Below are 18,734 nucleotides of genomic sequence, written 5' to 3' on the forward strand. Positions count from 1 at the left end.
AGACATGTGAGAATAAAAAATTAGATCAGCATCTATATTGACCCCCTAGAATCTTAACAGAGTCAGACAGAAACATAGAAACATGACGGCAGATAAAGGCCATATGACCCATCCAGTCTGCCCATCCTCTGTAACCCCTAATTCTTCCTGTTCCTAAGCGATCCCACATGCTTACCCCATGCCTTTTTAAATTCTGGAACAGTCCTCGACTCCACCACCTCCACCGGGAGGCCATTCCACACCTCCACCACCCTTTCTGTGAAATAATACTTCCTTAGGTTACTCTTAAGCCTATTCCCTCTCAACTTTGTCGTATGCCCCCTCATTTCAAAGCTCTCCATCATTTGAAAAAGGCTCTCTTCCTATACATAAATGCCCTTGAGATATTTAAACGTTTCTATCATGTCTCCTCTCTCCCTCCTCTCTTCCAGCATATACATGTTGAGGTTCATAAGCCTGTCCCTATAATTTTTGCATTCAAGACCGCTTACTAATTTCGTAGCCGCCCTCTGGAGCGACTCCATCCTGTTTATATCTTTCCATAGGTGCGGTCTCCAGAACTGCACGCAGTACTCCAAATGAGGCCTCACCAGAGACTTATATAATGGCACTATCACCTCCTTTTTCCTGATGGTCATGCCTCTCTTTATGCACCCTAGCATCCTTCTGGCTTTGGCCGTCGCTTTTTCTACCAGTTTGAAAGCTTCAAGGTCGTCAGACACAATCACCCCCAAGTCCTGCTCTTCCTTCGCACACTGAAGCACTATACTGTACCGTTCCCTTGCAGTTTTGGAACCCAAGTGCATGACCCTGCATTTTTTGGGATTAAACTTTAGTTGTCAAATATCGGTCCAGTCCTCTAGCTTCGCTAGGTCCTTCCTCATGTCATTCACACCCTCCAGGGTGTCCACCCTGTTGCAGAGTTTAGTATCATCCACAAAGAGACAAACTTTACCAGACAGCCCTTCCGCAATATTGCTCACAAAGACGTTACAAAAGGGCCAGCCCTAGGACCAATTCCTGCGGTACTCCACAGACAACCATGGTTTGTGTTATTTTGGGTATACTGGAGCTGCATACAAAGTTAATTAGGTTCAATGGAAAATAAATCTGTTGGCTCAGGCTGCTTGCTATCAGAATATTCAATCACTGTTTCATTATTGCTACCAAGTATTACATATTAAGGGGATTTGTTTTAATTCATTTATCCAGTCCTTACGTGTACATGGTTTTGCTTTTTAAACCCAAAGGTTGCCTAATATAGCATTTTTCATGTTTGAATTAGTTTTTGTATACAAGTTTTGCTTGATTTTTCTTTATTTGAAATATAAGAAAATGTTTAAAACATATCTACGTATCTTGTCAACAAGGGGCTGGGCTGGGTGGGGGTGTGGCTGGGTGGGTGTGGGGCTAGGTGGGTCTGGTGGGGGACCCAGCAAACTGGTCTGCACAGGGCCCCGCAATTGCTAAGACCGGTCCTGTGTGTGAGTGTTCTGCTAGGTTTAGCAGGTGGTTTCATGTTTCATCTTCCATGTCTTGTGTAGATGTGGGACTAGTTTTCCTGAGGATGAGCCAAAGTATTTCTGTTTTAACTGAGCATCTGAAATGCAGATAGTCTGTTATTAATCTTAAGTTTCACGGCAGTAAGTTCCACAGATCCGCTCCTTTGCCTGTAATTGTCATGTTGTGAATTTTCATTCTTTGGCATTCTTGTGAAGTTGGTATAACCAGTTTGATTTTCTTTAAGGATCTTGGGGTTCTATTGGGTTGATGTAGTTGGATGAGCTGCTGAATGTAGGATGATGTGAGGCCATTGAGATTTTTAGACTAATAGGCTGCCTTACCTTAGTTGGGCTAACAGAAATTTTTATTTGTCAGTCTACATAGCTGGAGAGATACCCTGAGCAAGGCTCACTTTGTGCAAAGATATTGGTATAAGCCCAGCAAAAAATCTTTTAGTGACCTCTTAGGTAGTTGGGTCACTCTGAGACTTGAAAGAGTTCATTACTAACAGTTTTTTTTCCAAATAGCTATTGACACTGAGATAAAAACAAGGAACTTCCAAACTGGACTGAAATGTGAAGGTTCTGCTTATCATAAGACAAAACAATGGAATTTGAGAAATGAGACGTTAATCAAAATGTTGTTTTGGGCACCTTTCATATAATCAAAGATAAAGAGTAGCAGGCTTATTTGCAGAATGCACTGCTAGTTAATAGTAACATACATAGAGGCATATTTTCAAAGCACTTTGGGAGGCTAAGTTCCATAGGTTTCTATGGAACTTTGGGAGGCTAAGTGCTTTGAAAATATGCCTCACTGTAACATAGTAGGTGACGGCAGAAAAAGACCTGTATGGTCCATCCAGTCTGTCCAACAAGATAAACTCATATGCGCTACTTTATATGTATACCTGACCTTGATTTGTAGCTACCATTTTCAGGGCACAGACCGTAGAAGTCTGCCCAGTACTAGCCCTGCCTCCCAACCACTAGCCCCGCCTCCCAACCACCGGTGCTGCCACATACAGAATAACATATTCTGTACAGCAGGAGATTGGATACAGTTACCCATGTGTCATCCTCTTTCTACATTGTATAATTGTTCCCTGAGAAGCCAAAGATTTTTGTATACCAAGGGTGACTGTGGGTAGAGTTCTACTGTGTCAATGTTTAATTTTCAAAAGGGCAACTATGATAAAATGAGAGAAATGGTTAAAAAAAGAAAAGCTAAAAGGAGCAGCTACAAAGGTTAAGAGTTTAAATAGGACATGGATGTTATCTAAAAATACAAAACCACCTATATTATGTATGCCTTAAAGATTAAGAAAGAGGACACATACCACACTATAAATAGCTTTAATCAAATAAGCCTCAATTGCCCATGGCAAGTCTCAGACTTTTACCTTAAGCAACCCCAAAAGGACTTCTCTCATTGGCTTGGCAAAACTTCTGGTAGATCGCTAGGACGGATCTTACCTGCTTTGATACATGATTCCCAGGTGGGGTTGTGAAGGGGAGGATGATTGCTAAAAATCTCAGGAAAATCATGGCATCCTTGGAGCAGCGTAGGAGGAAAACTCTGCCTTCCTTCTTGATCAGTTTTGATGCAGAGAAGGCCTTCGACCGCGTCAATTGGGATTTTCTCTTTGCTACTTTGGAGGCCTATGGGTTTTTAGGGAGATTTATGCCTGCAGTAAAGGCTTTGTATTCCTCACCCCGTGCAAAGGTGTTGGTGAATGGGATGGAGTCTGCCTACTTTCCTATCAGAGAGTTGCACGGGGAAAGAAATCCAACCCGTCCCCGCTGGAATCTAACCCATCCCCATATGTCCCCATAGGGAATATAACCCGTCCCCATCCGTCCCCGTGGGGAATGTAACCCATCCCCCACCCGTCCCTGCCCATTCCTCGCAAGAATTTAATGGTACATTTAAAAAAATTCCTGTCTGCTCTCTGGGTTTGAGCCACAGCACTGTAGGCAAGGAAGGAACAGAAGTTGGAACACTCTGGTGCGCACATGTAAGACTTCTCTGATTCACTGGCATTGTGTGCCAAGAGATCGCCAAATGCACACGCCAGTAGGTCAGGTGACATCTGATGCTCGTGCCTATGTCAGAGCTCAGGTCTGTGCATCAGCCCGGGAGCAGAGAGGATTAACAGTAACATAGTAAATGACAGCAGATAAAAACCGGAACGGTCTATCCAGTCTGCTCCAAGCGAAATCCACCATAAAGAAAATGTTTTTCTCAATGTGGAAACTCAAATGCGTGAAACCATTCTTCCCGAGGGAAATATTTCGTAACCTGATATAATCAATGGTACTAAGCCACACAGAATACTGTAATGGAATCTATGCGTGATGCAAAGATCAAATCATAAAACTTCAGACCGCCCAAAACACAGCAGCCAGGCTTATATTTGGAAAAACGTGTTTTGACAGCACCAAACCACTCAGAGAAAAACTGCATTGGCTACCAATCAAAGAACGTATCACCTTCAAAATCTGCACGACTGTTCATAAAATTATTTACGGTGAGGCACCTGGATACATGACAGACCTTATTGACCTGCTAACAAGAAACACCACAAAATCTGCATGATCATACCTAAACCTCCACTACCCAAGTAACAAAGGACTCAAATACAAATTCACCTATGCATCCAGCTGCTGGACATGGGAGGGAGAGGAGGAAAGGGCTGGAGAGCTGCTGGACAAGGGAGGAAGAGGAGGAAGGGACTGGAGGGAAGGTAGAGAGCTGCTGGACATGGGAGGAAGAGGAGGAGGGGACGATGGAAGGGAGAGAACTGCTGGAGGAAGAGGAGGAGGGGATCTGGGTGGAAGGGAGAGAGCTGTTGGATGTGGGAGGAAGAGGATGGGATCTGGATGAAGGGAGAGAGCTGCTGGACGTGGGAGGAAGAGGGGAGGAGAACTGGAGGGAAGGGAGAGAACTGCTGGTACAGCACAAGGAGGGAGGGAAGGGAAATATAGATACCAGACCAAGGAGATGAAGGAAAAGGGAACAAATATTAAACCTACAGCGTGAGTGAATGAGTGAGGGAGGGTGGGGTGGTCAGGCAGGGAATCAAGCAACCAAACCAGATGCTGGAAAGGGGAGGGAGTGAGAGGGAGAGAAGCTGGATGGGGTAGGGTCAGAGAGGGTAGACATATATTGGCACTGGGGACAAAGAGAGGGGAGAAGCTGGACAGAGAAATATAGGGACACAGAGAAAAGGAGATACTAAACATGGAGGAAGATAGAGGTACAGAGATGGAAGAAGATGGATGGTGGACATGGAGAGAGAGTAGAAATATCAAATGGACATGAGACCTTGGTGAGTTAAGAGAAGACAGAAGGATGTAGAAACCAGAGACTAGGACCAACATGACTTGAAAAATAAAATGAGCAGACAACAAAAGGTAGAAAAAATAATTTTATTTTTCTATTTTGTGACTAGAATATGTCAGATTTGAAATGTACATCCTGCCAGAGCTGGTGTTAAGATATTTTCTAAAAATTGAATAATCTTATCAATGGGGTGGAGCTGGGCCGGGGCTAGGATGGGGCCCCACCAAATTGGTCTGCACAGGGCCTCGCACTTGCTAAGACCGGCCCTGTCTGTCAACAGATTTGAAGTATGTGTAACGGAAGTTAAAAAAAAAAAAATTGGGGGGAGTTGGTATGCTGGTTAGGGCACACTTTCATTGATCAAGGTAGTGATTGCATTCATCTGATAGAAAGTGTGTTTGACATTTTGGATTGTAGGTGAAACATATAAAGTTTGTGATGATTAGGACCCAACTGTTTGTTTGGATCTTCTGGACTTCAGCCCTGTTTTCTTGATATGGAACTTTTCATTTTTAATGGACAAGAACAATTTTCGTCTAGTAGAGTGCATTATGAACAGTATATCATGAGATGGTGATAAAGTCAAGTACTATGTACTGTTTTGATGGGTTATTGTGATCAAGTGAATCCCAGGGAGTGGTTATAAAGGTTTATGATGTAGGATTTTTGGATTGAAGGGTATTTTAAATGTGTGTGATAGGCATTTGATTTTGTTATAATAAATAATATTTGCTTGTTATATATTTGGTTATATATTTTCAACAGTTAATATATCTCAGTGAATATTGAAGAAAAGGATGCCGCCACTTTTGTAGAGAAGGCTAGACGATATTTAATATAAACAGTGTCTTTACAATTGTTCTGCATAGCTCAATGGGCTATTGCAGGAAGCATTTTTTGATAAGCAATATACAAGCCAGAATGAATGATCAAAACAAAGCAATGTAAAGCAAAGAAATCAGGATGCTATATGCAGAGAGAGAAATCTATATACAGACAAAGACAAATTCAAAAATGCTTACTTATTTCTTTGTTCCCTCTCCTTATAATCTTCTCCTGATATCACGTGCTTGCAGGCTGTATGCAGGCAGGCTGTAACATACCATAAATCCTACAGCAGAACATATGCTGCATCTGGTTCCCATTATCCCACAGACTTTCTGGAGCCTGCCTTTGGCTGATGTGGGCCTCATGTCTCAGGAGATTTAGTTTAGTGTTGAAACAGCTTGTTCTGCATGATCTTTGAAGCTTTCCACTTCTATTATTTTATACTTTTATTCAACATTTTTATGCTTTTATTCAACATCCTCCCTTTGAGGACTGATATTCCAGGCCTCAACACATCTGTTTCAGCTCCAGTCTGTTTCCTTACCTCCCTTCTAAATCTCCTCCCCCTTGTTATTTATGATATGCTGTGCCTGCAAGCTCTGCCTTCTCATCATCTTTATACATCTTTCAATATTTTTGCTGACATATTAACGTTCTATTCATTCTGAATTTCAGTTATCATTGTTATTTTAAAAACATCCTGGCACATCTTTGCAAACATGCTAATACACATGTTACACAGCATTAAACAGATTCAATTGTACTAGGGTACAAAATTTATATCTCTTGAGGTATATAATTTATAGGACAGTGAGCTTCATCAAAGGGAAGTACACTGTCATTCATTCTTACTTTTCATTAGCTGATGTGGCATTAAAAATTACACAAATTAAAAGCATAACATTCATTGAATCAGTTGTTACAACATTCTGCGTGTAAGTGCACTTTATCGGGGGAATGTGTTCAGTTGTCATACTATTAATCAGACACCAAAATGATGTCTGTGGGTACTTGTCCATAAGCAAGGCTTGCTTATAAATAGTCTCATTTGTCCAATGAAGGTTTTCATCATCTCTTACACAGGTATTATTGGGATAACAGACATGATTTTATCATTGTAGTCCCATATATCATAGTTGGCAAGGACAAGGATGATGTCAGTCAGTGGGCACATATGATACAATCAGTCAAATTCAACATCTTGGCCACTGTAACAAGTCTATTCTCATATGTGTTCATTGTCCATTAACAAACAACAACAGTCCAATACCATCATGTTTAGGGACATGATGTTTGTTTATTCTTTGTCCATTTCAATGTTATTAATTCGTCGAATATCTGCTAAATGTATCCAAGAAGTATGACCTTCCAGACAGGCAGCGGTCTGAGTAAGGGCCGTGATAGCAAAAGGTCCTACATACACAGGATCCTTCCATGTTTTATGTGTAAAGTTCTTTCGTAGCACTAGGTCACCTACTTTAAAAGCACAAACATCATTAGTAGTTCCTGCCTGTGATACTACATTTGTTCGGATCATATCACTTGTCAGGTTCAACATAGGTTGTAGCTTTTGCCAGTACTGAGCTGTGCTATCAGTACTTGCTGTCTGCATCGGGAAGAAATGACGTCCTGTCTGAATTTGGAATGGGGTCAATTTAGTACGCCCATTAGGTTGGGCCCTTATAACCATCAAAGCTAATGGTAACAAATCAAGCCAGGTATATGGTTTACCTGCTGTTTCCTTGTTTAAAGCCTTCAGTAATACTCTCAATTTAGTTTTTAAAATACCATTGTAGCGTTCCACCAAACCATTGGAGGTGGGGCGATACACTGATACTTTTCTGTGTGTTAAACCCATAATCGTTGCCATTTCTTTCAAAACACTGTTATTAAAATGTGTCCCGTTATCAGAAATTATTCTAGACGGACACCCATGCCTTGGCATAATATGAGTTACCAGGCATTGTACCACTTCATGTGCTGTCTCCCTTTTACATGGAAATGCTTCTACCCACCTTGAAAAAGCATCCACCCAAACTAACAAATACCTTTTTCCCTGCACTGGAACAATCATATCAGTGAAATCCATATACCATTCTTTTGCTGGGCCTTCTGGTATTGGAAGTGTCCCAGGTGATATTTTAGGACCTCGCTTAGGTATGTTAATATTGCATACCATGCAATTCTGCACAACCTGTTGAACCAAGTTATCAATTTTCAAAGTCCAAAATCTTTGCTCAAACTGTTGTTTCATTGTATCTTTATTCCAATGCATGGTTGCATGCCACTCAGCCAATACCTTAATCGCCTGGCTCATTGGCATACAAGGTAATCCTTCTTCTGCATTAAACCATTCACTTCCCAATTTCGTACATCCTCTCTTCAACCATTTTTCACTTTCCTGTCCCTCTGGCTGCCACAATTCAATCTTATCTACATTCGTAAGTGGCCCTTCCTGTGTCTGTCTAGTATTATACAAAATCTTTTCACTTTGCTTAACCACCTCCGTTGCTGCTGCATCAGCCATTGCATTACCTATTGCCTCAAAGGTTGGCCTTTCAGTGTGGGCCGGGGTCCACACAACTGCAGTTTTTCTACCTTCACGTTCCCTTTTTGCCAAAATTTCAAACAGCAATTTCCAATATGTGTAATGTTGTAAATTTTTACCTGCACTGGTTATCATCCCCCTACGCTGCCATTTTAATATATGATACTGTAGTGAACTTGCAACGTAACCACTATCAGTATATATAGTGACATTTTGAGTCATATCAGTGTGTTGTAAGGCCGTAATAACGGCTAAAAGTTCAGCATGCTGTGCAGTCTGGTTAGGAGGGGTTTTATATTGTACTTGCATTATCTTTCTTAGATTCTCATCTACCTGCACGCAGGCAAAGCCTGCAACAGTCCTTTCATAAGCTCCATCTGTAAACCATATTAACCCATCAGATAAGGGTTCAAAAGTAAGACAATGAAATGTAGGGATTTCTATAGTATCAATCTCACCCTCTTGATCGACAGGAAAAAGCAGATCTATCTTATTTCTCTGTTCTTTAGTTAATGGTATTATTCTTATATCTTGTCCTAAAAGTACTGCTTGATATTTTCCAAATCTAGTGGCTGTCAATGCTGTTTGGCTAGGGCTCAACAGTGTTTTAATCGTGTGGTTGGTATGTATTACAATAGGAACAAAAGGCATTTGTGCTCTCCATTTACCTACTGCAGCCACTATAGCTGTCAGTAACTTTGGTATTTCTTTCATTCCCTTTTCCACATGATTAAAAGAGCCTGACAAAAAAGCTACTGGTGCATTTACTTCATTGTTTTGATTAATCATAGCTGCCCAACTATTTCCCATGTCTTTTACCCACAAATGCACAGGTGATTGGATATCTATTACTGCTAACGGTCCTGGAGATAATAAATCCCTCACAATCTTAGCCAATACCATCTTATCCTGTTCTTCCAATACAATTAGTGTATTCTTTGGTGTGGCTGCGGGCAGTTTCAAATGTTTATACAGTCTCATTACTTTTTGTGTATAATTTGGTATCCATTGTCTGCAGTAATTTAACATTCCCAAAACAGCACGTAACTGGGTAACTGTTTGCGGTACCGGAGTTTCATTTAAAATAGATATAACTTCCGGTATAATGACCTTATGTTCTGCTGAAACATTTTGTCCTAAAAAGGTGACAGTAGACTGAGCTATAACACATTTTTCCCTGTTACATTTATATCCTAACTCTCCTAATAACAAAAATAATTTTGTAGTCCAATCTAGGCATTCTGCTTCAGTCTCAGCAGACAGTAGAATATCATCTACATAGACAAACAATGACACCGTGTCAGGCAATTGACTCCTGAAATCCTTTAAATCCATCATTAGTTGTTTTGAGAATACCGATGGACTATCAGTAAAGCCTTGAGGCATCCTAGTCCACCTGTATGCCTCATTCTGTACTATAAATGACGTCAAATCCCTAGACTCTGGATGAAGAGGTATTGAAAAGAATGCATTAGACAAGTCAATAACAGTGTTATATGCATATATATTCTGAGTGTGCAAAAGTGTAGCAGGATTTGCACAAATCGGAAATTGATTTCTTGTAACCTCATTTAGCTCTCTTAAATCATGTACTATCCTTACATTGTTTTCCCCTTTTGGGACAGGAAACAATGGGGTATTGTACGGGGATACTGAAGGTTCAATAATACCACATTTCAATAATTTATCAATGTGCTCCAGGGTTTTGGATACTAATTTAGGTCGTATGGGGTAAGGGTCTTGCTTCGGCCCCTTTGCCCCTTCTATTAATTCTATCTTATGGGGTTTTGCATTTATGGCTAGTCCATATGGTGAATCACTTGTACTCCAAATATGTTGTGGTAATTCTTCCATAACCCTTACTTTATTTTCATTATTCAACTGCTGGACCATGGTGAGCAAACTTGGTATTTCTTTATTTCCAAAATCTAAACACAATCCTAATTGAGACAATAAGTCTCTACCACACAAATTTACTGGGCAATCAGGTGCCACTAAAAAGGGTACCACAGCCTCCCTTGAACCGTGCGGTTGGCATTCCAAGCGCACCAGAGTGGGTTCTGTTAGCCTTTTTCTTTGTTCTATCCCCGTAAATCCCACTGTTGTTCTATACTGATTTGAAAGTTTAACTCCCTGTGGTTTTGCACACAACACAGAGGTACTCGCCCCTGTATCTATCAAAAATCTCACAGGAGTTCCATATTTGCCAATTGTCAATGTAATAAAGGGTTCCCTTGTGTCTAACCTGAAAATCATTCCCTCTTCCTGACACTGGTCTGCTTCCAGTCAATAGCATTGGTCTGGAGTATTCTGCCAAGTTGGAAAAGCATTTACAGTACCCTGTCTCTGTACTGCAGCCCCTGGTCCCTGTGATTGCGTCGCTGGCTGCTGTATTGCAGTCTGCGGGGCACTCACAGGCATCCCTATTACTTGTGGCATCAATCCTTGCTGCGTCTGCATTTGTACTTGGGGCATTCCTGCATTCTGATAACATTCTGAAGCATAGTAACCATATTGCTGACAAATCATATTGTTCAGATGTTATTAAAGATTTTAAATCACCTCTTCTATTAAACCTACACACAGAACTAGCTAGGACTGTGACTAATTCAAGACAGATGATCTCTTAACACTGCAGGAATCTCACTTAAAAAAGAGTCAAACAAAGTTAAATTGCAAAGACATTCCACATAGAGAACTAGAAACAGAATAACACATATTTTAAAATAAACAGAGATCAGAATTCCCTATAAGACAAAGAACTTATTTAAATCTAATCTAAAACAATCTTTTAAAAGGAACAAAAAAAATTTCAGTTCTTCCTGACCTTTTTAACCTGTAAAGCCAGACACCCGAGAAATCAAAAACAGATGACATTCCTCAACCTTCAGGCTGAACCAAAGGCTGCTTTTTTTTTTTTACATCTGCATTCTAAGCTTTTCTTCTTCTTTTTATTTTGTTGTAAGTATTCCAGGAGAGATAATAATTTTGGACGATCAAACGATCCATACTGAGACCAGCTCAAAACAGAATCTTTTCCTCCATATTTGACCCATTTCTCATGTATTTTTTCAATCTGTTTTTTTTCTAATGGGAATAATTCTATGACATGCTGCAAAGGGGAGCATTTTTTTGAACTATCTAAATCTAAATACATAGCATACACAGGAGGCTTTTCTTTCTTATCTGCCCCTTTCCCTTTCATTTTATTCTGACTATTACAATTTCTCCTATAGAGCCACAATCTACAAAAATATACTACTGCACCTAAACCAAGAAAATATATAAAACAGAAAACTACAAAGCTAAACAAATATATCAGTAATAAAGTGTAAGCTTACTCACGCGTCTTCTTATTTCTCTTTTTAGCAAGCGCAGGAGTTATCACCTGTATGTCCACGTCAGTAGTTTGATCAATCCCACATCAGTGGAGCACAGAAATCATCAGGTTTAAACAACGCTTGCTTTACTTTCAATCCTGTAAAAAACTTCATTAACAACAACTTAATCTCGCCTTCTCTTTTCCGTGTGCGGCCTACTCCTACTCCTGGCTGGCTCGCCACTTTGAAGAAAAGGATGCCGCCACTTTTGTAGAGAAGGCTAGACGATATTTAATATAAACAGTGTCTTTACAATTGTTCTGCATAGCTCAATGGGCTATTGCAGGAAGCATTTTTTGATAAGCAATATACAAGCCAGAATGAATGATCAAAACAAAGCAATGTAAAGCAAAGAAATCAGGATGCTATATGCAGAGAGAGAAATCTATATACAGACAAAGACAAATTCAAAAATGCTTACTTATTTCTTTGTTCCCTCTCCTTATAATCTTCTCCTGATATCACGTGCTTGCAGGCTGTATGCAGGCAGGCTGTAACATACCATAAATCCTACAGCAGAACATATGCTGCATCTGGTTCCCATTATCCCACAGACTTTCTGGAGCCTGCCTTTGGCTGATGTGGGCCTCATGTCTCAGGAGATTTAGTTTAGTGTTGAAACAGCTTGTTCTGCATGATCTTTGAAGCTTTCCACTTCTATTATTTTATACTTTTATTCAACATTTTTATGCTTTTATTCAACAATATTCATGAGATTTATTTGCATGCACTGCCTCCATTGTTTGAAAATTGATCACATGCATATTCTTAGTGGAAATCCTAAAAAACCCAGCTTGACTAGGGCTGAGGTTGGACACACCTGCTTTAGACAATTCAGTAGAATCATTCTCAGAAAAATGTAAGATTTTAATAACATATTTTTAAAGTAATTCCAGAGGAGACAGCAGCCAAGCCTGGGAAAGTTTAAGAATCTTAAATTTTTAAATCTTAACAAGTTCTCCATATTTTCTGCATGCCAATGTAATACTAAACTATTCTTAAGCAATCGCTTGCTGCAATCAAATCCGAGTCTCTAGCATAGTAGTAAACTGTTCAATATTCAGCCACCATGTTCTTTGAAAATAATTAAACTTTATCCACTAACCCTTGAAGAAAAGAATTAGTGTGTGAGAGAACCTCCCATATATCTACCAATTCAATACTGGGTGGTTCTGAACCCAAACCCTGGATAGACAATGTAGACATGAGAATTGATTGAGGAAGAGCCACCCATCGGGGCAACCCAGTAATGGAAGAAAACAGTGTTTCAGTGATGAATCAACCCTTTTAGGGGAAGATGCCTGACTCACAGGTGGAAGTGGAGGAGTTCTATTAAGGGGGCTCAAAGATGCCTCTGAAAACTGGGAGATACCCTGAGCAGCAGCAACTAAAGTAGAATGAGTCTTACCCAAGGATCCATTGGGCCAGGAGCTGCCACTGGTCTAATCGTCACCTTCTGCTTCCCTGTTACTCACAGGGGGAAGTCAGACTTAAGCAGAATCCCAACAGATGATACTAAGTGACACAAGAGAAGCCTGTCATGCCCCTTTGATCACACGCCAATGGCCACATGCTGTGGAGGAACTGAAGATTTTAAAGATGATGCAGATATCTCTCTGATGTCACTTCTCTATGACTCCTCCTCCCGGGGATTTGGATCAGCAACTTTGATTCTCAAAGGGGCAAAAGACGACAGTTGCAACCTTCCTGAACAGGTACTGCTTTTCTTCCCCCTTGATTTTATTTACTTTCCTTACATAAAGATTGGTTGCCCTTTTTATAGCCTCTTTCAGTTTTGCTGTCTTTCCACGTCTCTTATTTTCTCTCACCTTACCAGCTCCTCCTTCAGGCATTTCCTCATTTTACTGAAGCCAATGTGTTTGAAATCCAAGGCTTTGCATTTAGTGTGACTAGATTTAATCTTAGATTTTATGTCAAAGAGTTCCGTGTAATGATCATAGCCACCCAAATGGGTAGTCATCCAGACATTAGACACACATTCTCCATATGTGAGTATTAAATCCAGTAACGACCCTCCCCTGGTGGATTCCCTCACCACTGGTCTAACCAAGGTCCCTGGTAGGACATCTACAAACATTTTTCCAGATTTGCAGATGGGCTACTCCAATCTATATCCAGTAGATTAATCATCCAATATCATCACCTCCCTTTTCATTCCTGCCTTTGCAATGTCATCAGTCAAGTCTCTGGCCAGTTTAGTCAGAAGTATGTAGACTATACAGTGTAGATATGAGTATCATCTCTCTTGCCAACAGGATCCATGAGGCTTCATCTTTTCCCTAAACTCCCTGTATTTCAGCTGCTTTTTTACATATAGAGCTACTTCTCCCCCTTTTTAGCCATCTGCCTCTCTCCTGAATAGGTTATTGCCAGGTATGATATTCTATTCATGAGACTCATAGAACCATGTTTCCGTAACAGCCGCAATGTCCAAGTCCATGTCCATCATTAGGGATTCCAGATCAGGAATTTTATTGGCTAGACTATGAGCATTTGTGCTGATAGTCCTCCACAAATATTTAGATGGTTTGCTGGTATCTTGTATAGTTTTTATTCAGATGCCTCATCTCTTTTAATTATTGATTCATTGGGATTTGTTAACCACCTTCATGAAGAGATTCACCCAAGTTGGTGTACAGCAGGTATGGCTTGACATAAAACTTACAATTTTGTTAATAGTATAACAATAGTAAAAATACCAAATATAAGCATAAATCCTATCAATGAAGGAGATGGCAAAATGAATCCTAATATTAGGACTAACCTGTTATAGAAGGACATTTTCAATATGAAAATGCTGAAAATGTCCAAAAACTGAGTGGTGACATTGGGAGATTTCTGGTGCATTGAGTGTTATTATTTTTCACTGAAATCACTTTGGATTCTATTCTTGGGACACATCATAGAGAAGGTAGAGGTTTTCTAAAATGAAATAATTTCAGCAGTTTACTAGTAGATTGTAATATTAGAAGGCAAAAGGCAAGTTAGATGTCCTGGGTTTTTTTTTTTTTTTTTGCAAAAACAAGGCAATTTTTTAAAAACATATGTCCAGCTAAATCGATATAACTAAGCAATACAGATAGCTATAGGTAGCAGAAAATCTAAAACCAAAACCATGTGTGTGTGTGTTAGGTTCAGAAAGGATCCTTTAATTAAGGCCCTTTGAAATTTAATCTTATTTTCCAATGAATCAGGTATCCCTTTACCTATTGCTGAAATCCATGCTTAATTACCAAACTAATGACTAGCTAAATTAACCTCAATTGGATCATAATGCAGGCATGGATGCCAGAGGGGGAACTGAAGGGGTCATTCCCCACTAGATTTTAGTGAGCAATTGTTTTTGTAACTGTATGATTTGGCTTTTATACATTCCTGTTTTTTTTGTTGTTTGTTTTTACTCTCCCCCACTACCCAAAAGGTGTTTTTTTTTGTTAAGGTATTCATTAATTCAGGGCTAAGAGTTCTGGGAGTTTTCAGGTGTATGCCATGGACTCAGCTTTTTACCTTCTATTTTTGATGATGAAATGTTTCTGATGTAGGTGAGGACTTGGAACAGTGCACATAAAATGCAGACACTGTGAATGCTTTCCCACATCTTATACCTTTTTCTATGTATCTTTTGCTGTTTTGCTGTCATTAGTAAGTGGTGACAGTGCATGGTGTAGTAGGATGTGCTTTATAGGTGGCTTATTCAATATTTTGAAGGAAAACTAGCTAATTTATTTTGGCTTTCTAAAGGATGGAATTAAAAGATCTGTATGACAAAACGCTAACAGAAAGAACTGATGAAGAAAATGAAATAGAAAACAGACAACAACAACGAACAAAATTATATGAACCTGTAGTAAATGAGGAAGGCAATGAAGTGGACAATATTAATGATAAAAGAGGTTTGTGAATAGTTGTATCATTAGAAAAATGTTTTTAGCTTTTACTTTTGTTTCAGAGCAGCAGCCATACTGCCCTGGCAGCTCTGTAGCTTCGGCAGCTTCCTTTCTTTGGAGAGCTACTTCTCATGCCTCCAAAATACAGTTTTGTATGAGTAGAACAACCCTATCTGGAATAAAGGTAAAGAATCACAGGGAATAGTTTTGCTACTGGGAAGTGACCATGATGCTCGAGTATCTCACCACCTCATTTCTTAATGCCCTTGACAAACCCCCACTGGGTAGTTTAAAGTTCAGTTGTAACAACCCCATTTTATATACAGTAGGAATGAAAAAGGTTGTTGGCTTGTTGCAAAACCCCATATATGAACTTGTAAACCAAATATTGGTAAATTAGGCATGTTTTTCCATTACAGTATTTGAACTGACACATTATAGAAAAGCTTGCCTTCATACTTATTTGGTTTTTCTTGTGTATTAATGGGTTCATTGACAGAGTCTGCTTCTGCTAGACGACTTCTGAGCCGACAATGTATCGTCCCTGCCAAGGTGTCAGGAGTTAATTTGATAGAGGATCTTGCGAGGCGTTTTAAACCAATAATGGAGAGGTAAGATATTGACACATAAAATTAAATTGAAACTTAGAAAATGTTCCAAAATTTAAAGATCATATAGCCTTTCCAGGTTGAGCCCTGCAACCCATTCTCCCTAAGAGATCCTCTGTACTTATCCCATGATTTCTTGAATTCAGGTATAGTCCTTATCGTCACCACCTCCACTGAGAGCTGTTTTATGCATCTAGCTTCTTCCCTTAGATTATTCCTGAGTCTTACCACTTTTACTATTATCCCTTGACCTATGAGCTTTTGCTTAACCTGTGCTTATTTTATTTATTTATTTACTGGGATTTATGCCTTTATGAAGAGATTAAACCAAGGCAGTGTACAGCAGGTACAGTTTAACATAAAACTTATAATTTTAACAGCATAACAATAGTAGAATAACCCAAGAATAAACATAAATATAAAAAATGAGGTAAACTTGAAAACCTAATAATAAAACTACTGTGAAACAGTATAAAAAATATACACATTTAACAGCAGTGGAATTCAAATACCAGAGATATAATGCAGTGTTAGTATAATACTAATGGTACACCTAATAAGCATGCATTAGAACATTCAACTAAGATAGATATGAAGCTAAATAGTTCTACAATATGGCTTTCCATATACCTGAGGAACCAAGAGCAGATATATCGTTTATCTTTTATTCATTTTACTATACCGTCTCAAATTGTGGTTACAAAACAAAAACGGTTTACATGTTAGTATAAAATCATAATAAAAACAAACATAAAAGAACTCCATCAAATTGATAGGAAAGCGAGCTAAGACAACCATTTTTAAAAAATAAAGAAAACGCCAATTTTTACTAAACAGCCATTCATAACAAATACATAACTAACATATAATTTTACTGCATAATCAATTCTACCTAGTATTACCTTTTATCACAGATTATTTTCAAACGTCTCCTGGAATAAGTATGTTTTCAAAAATTTTCGAAATTGAATGTAGGACTCTTCCAATCTAAGATGTTTTGGGAGACAATTCCAGAGTGAGGGGGCCAAGGAAAAAAAAGCTGAATTTCTAGTGGACTCCCATCTAGCCTTCTGTGGTGATGGGATAATCAATCTGTTATCTGTAAGTGAACGAAGTGTTCGCCTAGGCGAATATGGCAGGATAAGATTTGATAGATACAGTGGAGTTAGTAGATGTGGAGGGGCATAATCGAACGAAAACGTCTATCTCCATGGGCGTTTATCTCCGAGAACGGGTCCGTGAAGGGGCGGACCGAACCGTATTTTCGAAAAAAATAGACGTCCATGTTTTATTCGACAATTTGTGAGCTGGGCGTTTTTGTTTTTCAGCGATAATGGAAAATGAAAGCGCCCAGCTCAAAAACGAATAAATCCAGGGCATTTGTTCGTGGGAGGGGCCAGGATTCGTAGTGCACTGGTCCCCCTCACATGCCAGGACACCAACCGGGCACCCTAGGGGGCACTTTTACAAAAACAAAAAAAAAGGTAAAAGAGCTCCCAGGTGCATAGCACCCTTCCCTTGTGTGTTGAGCCCCCCAAATCCCCCTCAAAACCCACTGCCAACAAGTCTACACCATTACTATAGCCCTAAGGGGTGAAGGGGGGCACCTACATGTGGGTACAGTGGGTTTGTGGGGGTTGGACGACTAAGCATTAAGCAGCACAATTGTAACAGGTAGGGGGGGGGGATGGGCCTGGGTCCACCTGCCTGAAGTTCACTGCACCCCCTAACAACTGTTCCAGGGACCTGCATACTGCTGCCAGGGAGGTGGGTATGACATTTGAGGGTGAAAATAAAAAGTTGTGAAACATCATTTTTTGTGGTGGGAGGGGGTTAGTGACCACTGGGGGAGTCAGGGGAGGTCATCCCCGATTCCCTCTGGTGGTAATCTGGTCATTTAGGGCACTTTTTGGGGCCTTATTCGTGAAAAAACAGGGTCCAGGAAAAGTGCCCTAAATTCTAGCTACAAACGCATACTTTTTTTCCATTATCGGCGAAAGGCGCCCATCTCTGTTCAGGTGATAACCATGCCCCAGTCCCGCCTTCACCACGCCTCCGACACGCCCCTGTCAACTTTGTATGCTTCCGCGATGGAGTGCACTTAAAAACGTCCAAGTTCGGCTTTCGATTATACCGCGTTATTCGCTTTTGTGAGATAAACGTCCATCTCCTGATTTAGGTCGGAACTTGGGCGTTTTTCTCGTTCGATTATAAGCAGGATAGTGCTTTATGAGTCAGTGTAAGGATTTTGAATTTTATTCTGGCTTCAACTGGAAGCCAGTGAAGTTGAGATAAAAGTGGCGTAATTCTGTCGTATTTTGAGGCCCTGCAGATGACACGAGCTGCAGTGTTCTGTATCATCTGTAAACGTTTTATATTTATCTTAGTAAGTCCTGCATAAGTACTATTACAATAGTCCAGGAGTGTTGTGATATATGCATGTGTTAGTGTACATAATGAAGCTTTATCAATTGAGTTTCTAATTGAGCGTAGTTTTCAATGATGATAGATGTGTGGTACAAAGTCAGTTGGGATAGTTTGATGGTTATATAAAATCAAGGCAAGTTCTTTGTGTAGTTAAGTAAGAGATAAGGAACTGATCAGAAGTGGAGCC

The 18,734-nt window shown here is 39.8% G+C and overlaps 1 protein-coding gene across 1 annotated transcript in view; it reads left to right on the plus strand.

Moving 5' to 3' along the window:
- CCDC81 (coiled-coil domain containing 81) overlaps window positions 1–18,734 on the plus strand; it is a 251,340-nt gene that overhangs the window by 98,548 nt on the left and 134,058 nt on the right. The window contains 2 exon segments of the mRNA XM_030200151.1: window positions 15,367–15,518; window positions 16,012–16,123. Coding sequence (XP_030056011.1) covers window positions 15,367–15,518; window positions 16,012–16,123 — 264 coding nt within the window.

Source organism: Microcaecilia unicolor, chromosome 4 (genome assembly GCF_901765095.1).
Source record: "Microcaecilia unicolor chromosome 4, aMicUni1.1, whole genome shotgun sequence".
In the NCBI taxonomy this organism is placed as follows: domain Eukaryota; kingdom Metazoa; phylum Chordata; class Amphibia; order Gymnophiona; family Siphonopidae; genus Microcaecilia; species Microcaecilia unicolor.